Source organism: Elephantulus edwardii, unplaced genomic scaffold (assembly GCF_000299155.1).
Source record: "Elephantulus edwardii isolate Elephantulus edwardi_28Jun2011 unplaced genomic scaffold, EleEdw1.0 scaffold00189, whole genome shotgun sequence".
Classification (NCBI taxonomy): Eukaryota; Metazoa; Chordata; class Mammalia; order Macroscelidea; family Macroscelididae; genus Elephantulus; species Elephantulus edwardii.
In genome coordinates this window covers 2,199,565-2,205,477 of record NW_006399939.1, presented here as the reverse complement: position 1 = coordinate 2,205,477, position 5,913 = coordinate 2,199,565, and the positions used below count along the sequence as shown (strand labels likewise).

The following is a 5,913-nucleotide window of genomic DNA, read 5'->3' as shown; positions in this document are numbered from 1 at the left end:
TTGTGCATAGGGTCGCTATGAGTCGCAAACGACTCGACAGCACATAACAGCAACAACAACACCAACTACTAAAGCCAGAGATGAAAAAATTGTGGACTGCTGCCAGCTTCTACAATTTGAAATTGATTGACCATGTGATTATGATATATTAAAAATTGGTGACTGGAATACAAACATTGGAAACAGAGGAAGACTGGTGGTTGAAAAATATAGACTTGGTAATGTATGATAGTGATTCTTCTTCAGTGATAGGTAATAGTGATTTCTTTTTAGTGAAACTCCATCGTGTCAATGTGCCATAGTTTCTTTAGCCTTTCATCTGTTGCTGGACATTTGGGTTGTCTAGGGCATGTAAAAACCTCTCTAAAAACCTTCATTTCTTCATCTGGGAAATGAGTGGCACTGTTCTGCCCTCACTAAGCAGGACTGTCATAAAGAGAAATGAAACGCACTTAAAACACTTATACACTGCCTGGCACACAATAAACTCAAAACTCAAACTCACTGTCATCAAGCTAGAACTGACTAATAACCGACCGAATCTCCAGTGGATTTTCAGAGGACGTAGACTGAATAGATAGAGACTTCCTTCATTTTTCCTGTGGAGCAGCTAGTGGATTCAAATCACCTGTCCTTTGGGTCTGCACCGCAACTCCTTACTCACTACACCAGGTGAGACACACTCAGTCCCTTTTAAGAGCTCATGAGGTCAGAGCTCTGGGGGCAAAAGGAGAATAGCTTAGGGCCCTGGAAGAGAGTCAGGTGAACTTCAGAGGCAGAGAATAGTTACTTCAGGTGGATCTACAGAGGAACTTCCTTGCTATCCATAATTTATCTGGAGAAACTTATCTGGCACTGTAAGAGGAGGAAGAGGAAACAGATGGAGGGTCAGAGAGAGGTGACAAGGGAAGAGTGATCGCTAGCATTATCAGGGATCTTGCTGGGAGGATAACAAGACGTTGGTGACCTTGAAGGGGGGAAGTCAGTGTGGGAGGCTGAGGAAGAGGAAGTAGAGGCCACTCCCTGGACAAGTGTGGGTCCAGAAGGAGAGAGAAATCAGGACAGTTGCTAAAGGTGGTGGAGTGGGGGATGGGGGCAGTGGGCAGCAGGGATATTTTCCCAAAGACATAGAGATCTGGGTGTATGCAGAAGAAGAGGGGATCAGTGGAAGGTGGGGAGTGGATGTTAGTAGGCAAAACTGAATCAGAGAACTCGAGCAAATAAATGAGCTCCATGGAATGAACTGAAAAGTTGCAAGTTTGAGGCCACCCAGAGGTATCTCAGAAGAAAGGCCTGGAAATCCATGTCAAAGAAGAAAATAAGGGTGATGAGGGACGTAACCAACCATCGAAAGCCTCTGGAGTACATTTCTACTCCAGCACACAAAGGGTTGCCGTGAACTGAAGTAGAGTCAATGACACCTGCTGATACAGGTCTCCAGACAGCACACAGAGGACTCTGATCGCCTAGTGCTTAAGGAGTTGCACTGCCAACCCAAAAGCAAGCAGCTAAAATCCACCAGCTGCTCCACAGGAGAAAAAGCAGCAATCTCCTCCTGCACGATTCACAGCCGCTGGTAGAACACCGGAGGGTCTGCTATGAGTCAGTTCCACCTTGATGACAGTGACTTGTGTTGTTGTTGTGGACAGACTCAGAGGAGAGTCATCTGCCAGGGGATGATTTTGGAGAACTGCCTGTAGACAGGGCTGGGACATTGCACAATCCCAGGCGGTGCTGTTCATATTGACTATGGAGTCTGGGCTGGGAGAGCTGGAAAGATACTGAAAGAGGTGAATAGCATGAAGACTAGAGCCAGAGCCTGCGTTTGCATCCACCTTTAGTGGTGCAGTGAGTTACGTGTTAGACTGCTAACCCAAAAGTTGGCAGTTCGAATCCACCAGCCACTCCACAGGAGAAGGATAAACAGTCTCTTGCAGTAAAGACCGACATACAGCTCAGAAACCTGGCGAAGGGTTGCCAATGAGTTGGAATCCACTCAATGGCATTTGGTTTCATTTTTGGTTTGATTAGTGCTGACAAGGAGCCCTAGTGGCATAGGGCATAAGGTACTGGACTGTTAACTGAAGGGTCTGTGGTTCCAAACCACTAGTATCTCTGTAAGAAAGGCAGTCTCATCTCATAAAGATTTTTCCACGGAAACCCAATGAAGGGCTGCTATGAACAAGAATAGACAGATTTTTGCAGCAGATTTTCTCCCCCATTGTGAAAGATTGATTCCTTTTCTATTGTTTCCATGAGCATTGATTATGGATTCAAGCATAAAGAAATGTCAGTCCTTTCTCCACTTACTTTTTTGGTCCATTTGCAAGGATGTTTGCAAACATCCAAGGATGTCTTTATGTTGAAGAGTAATCCACACTAACGGCTACAACGTGTAATTGTAACAAGTGCTTCCAAGTTCTCTTTGCTTTCATCAAGCAAAATTGGGTCATCTGCATTACACTGGTTGGTAAAAGGCTTCTTTCAATCTTAATGCCATGTTTTTCTTCATATAACCCAGTTTCTCAGATTATTTGCTCATCCTACAGAATTAAAAATTATGGCCAAAGTATACAGCTCAGTTGCACACTTTCCCTGATCTTAAGCCAGCCACATCATTCCCCCTTACTCTGTTCAAATGGCTGCTTTTTGGTCTAAATGAGCAAGATTAGGTCTGGTGGAATTCTCATCCTTTGCAGTAGCATTTGTAGTTTGTTATGATCAACACAATCAAAAGCTTTTGCATAATTAACAAAACACAGGTAAACATCAGCAATGGCTCTTATTCCACAGTATCTTCTGAATCCAACCTTAATTTCAGACAATTCACTGTCAACATATGGTTCCAAACACTTTTTTATTATCTTGAGCTTGAACATGAGAAGCTGATAGTCTACTCTTTAGTCAGTCTCTGACCTTGTTCTGTCCAGTAATATTGAGCTTCTCCACCAACTCATTCCACAGATACAGTCACTTTGAATCCTCTGTAGTCTGTCTGGTCAAGGCCACACATCTAGACTCCGTTTATGTTGTTGAAAACAACAATGTTGTTTACGCTGTTTATGCTGTTGAAAAAGGTGTTTCCAATGACTAAATTGTTGGTCTTGCAAAATTCTATCCTGCCATCTCTAGTGTCATTTCTAGCACCAAGACCATATATACCTTCTTTTGCTTCCTTCTTTCCAACAACCAGGAACTATTGAATCACCTTGACAATCTGTTTGATCAACTTCAGGCTATTGTTGTTGTTGTTTGATTGGCATCAAGTTGAGCATGACTCATAGCGACCCTATGAAAAAATACCTGAACCCTTCCTATAACTATTGTCGTTTCTCAAAGTTCATTGAGTTTCCAGAGGCATGTTGTTTAGGAAGTGCATGCCACTCCTGCTTCCAATCAGACTATAGAACTTAGTAAAAATCTTCAATTTTTTTTGCCTTGCGCTTCAGTGGTTGGTACATAAATTTGAGTAATACTAGTATTAATTAGTCTTCCTTGTAACTGAACATCATCCTATCCTTGGCAGCATTGTCCTTCAGGATAGATCTTGAAGTGTTGTTTTGGACATCTTGAATATCACAATTGGTGTAATGCCATTCCTCTTCAACTTTTAGGAAGTAGACCACCATGTCCTTTCTGGTTTGACCTAATTTGAAAGCTGTGCTAATAACTGCCCCATTGTTACCCTGCTGGTGATTAAAATACCAATGACACACAAACCACCACAGTACAACACACTGAAACATTAGTAGTGGACCTTCTGCTTAGGAAGAATTAACTTCTAGGAAATTGTGCTGCCAACACAAAGGTATGAAGTTCGAATCCACCAGCTGCTTTGTGAGAGAAAATGGGCATTCACCTCCCTTGCAATTTACTGCCTCTGAAAACCTGCCAGAGGATCAGTTATGGATGGGTTCCAACCTGACAGCAACAGCTACACTACTCATTGCTATCAAGAAGCAGCCAACTCATAGCTGACTCACCATTGGACCCACATCATTCCTGCTCTATGCCACTGGTGGATTCGAACCACTAGAAAGACATGGCCTTTGGGTTAGCGTAAAAACTCCCTACAGACTAACACCAGAGCGTCTAACTTCTAAGAGCTCACTAAAAACAATTCCAATTACTTGTCTAATATTGTTGTTGTTGATTGCCATCAAGTCAAGCACAACTCCTAGCAACCCTATGAACAAAAGGCCTGAAGCCTTTCTATAAATTGACATTTATCAAAGTTCATAGAGTTTCCAGAGGCATGTTGTTTAGGAAGTGGATGTCACACCTGCTTCCAAATGTCTAATATTATGTAACCTAATTCTCATACCGTAGGAGATGGTAGATCCTGGTATTCCTATTTTTCAATTTAACAAAGTGAGAACCAGAAAAGTTAAAGCTAAATATGTGGTTTCCTGAGGCCATGTAGCTAGGATTCAAATCCAGGCCTGTAAGATTGCAGAGCCTGGTTGAGTCCTTAACCACTAGGTAGGAATGGGGCCAATACAGGGGGGAGGGAACCCCTTGGCCCCAGTGACTCACCTTTCCCTCCCCCTACAGTACCCTCCCGAAGCCTCCTGTTCTATGACGAGGGAGCAGCCTCTTGGGAGGATGGCCACAGAGCCCTGCTGCCTGTGGAGCCCCCAGATGGCTGGGAAATCAAGCCCGGAGGGACCGCAGAGCAGCGACCCCAGGACCACCTGCAGCATGACCTTCTGGACAGCACACACGAAACCACCAAGTACCTGAGCAAGGCCTGGCCGGAGGACGTCGGTGGAAATGGCACCAGCCCCGACTTCTCCCATCCCAAAGAGTGGTTCCGCGAGAGGTAAGTGGGTGGTCCCTGGTCTTCCCAGGGTCGTGGGCTTCACCTGGCCTCTCTCCACATTGGTCACTCACAGCCACCCAAGGACCTGGTCCTCTTGTGTCTGGACCCCTTTACTGATGGGGATAAGGTTCTCACTAGAGTCACCCTAACGGCACACTCTCCCTTGCCTACCTAGCTTCTCTTATCTTTCCAGAGACGTAGGTCCCAACACCACCATCAAACTCTCCTAGCCCGTGCCAAGACCCAGGATGCAAGACAAACCCACTGGAACCCAGAAGAGGGCTTGTCTTCTCACCAACCCGGATCCGGCTCGTACCCCTGCCTCCTGGGAATTCCCATCCCAGAAGAAAGGGATCCATTTCTCTCCAGTCCTCCCTTGCCCCCTTCCCTGGCTGGAGCTTCTCCTGTCACACCAACATTTGGACTGTCCCCTTGGGCCAACCACTCCCTACTTCTCCCCATACAACCATCCGTCCACAGATGAACCACTCACTGGGTACCTACCTTCCTCCTAATGACCAATACAACCACTGCCTCCCTGCCCCCTTGCGCACTCACCAACAGCCACACAACAGACAACACCCCCACATACATCCCTCACCCCAACTCCCACTGTACAGAGACCAAGAACAGAAATTGTTTGTAAATAATGAACCTTATTTTTTATTATTGCCAACTCCCTAAGATATTGTATTTTACAAGTCTCCCACCTCCCTTTCCCTCCCTTGTTTTATATTTTATGAAGTTAGTGCGGGCTTTGCTGTTTCCTGGCCCAGGAAAGAGGGTTCCCCACCTTCCTGGCCTCCCCTCGCTGCTGCCCAAGTTGCTGGGCCTTTTTAATTGCCAAACTGCTCCATCCACCAGCTAAGCACATGCTTTAAGAAGGCAAAATTAAAAAAAAAAAGATGCAGCATCAATCCTTGGCTTTGTGCCTTTCTTCATGGAGGTGGGAGTGGGGTGGGAATGGGCTAAAAGAAGAGAGAATGTTGTTGTTGTTGTTATGTGCTGTCGAGTCGCCTGCGACTCATAGCGACCCTATGTACAACAGCCCTAAACTCCGCTCTGTCCTGTGCCAATTGCACTGTCTCTGA

At 45.4% G+C, this 5,913-nt stretch overlaps 1 protein-coding gene across 1 annotated transcript in view; it reads left to right on the top strand.

Moving 5' to 3' along the window:
* Window positions 1–5,052, top strand: part of CREB3L1 (cAMP responsive element binding protein 3-like 1) — a 52,744-nt gene extending 47,692 nt beyond the window's left edge. Inside the window, exons 11-12 of the mRNA XM_006896737.1 lie at window positions 4,555–4,822; window positions 5,016–5,052. Coding sequence (XP_006896799.1) covers window positions 4,555–4,822; window positions 5,016–5,052 — 305 coding nt within the window. The remainder of the gene's footprint in view (window positions 1–4,554; window positions 4,823–5,015) is intronic.
* The last annotated feature ends 861 nt before the right edge of the window (window positions 5,053–5,913 follow it).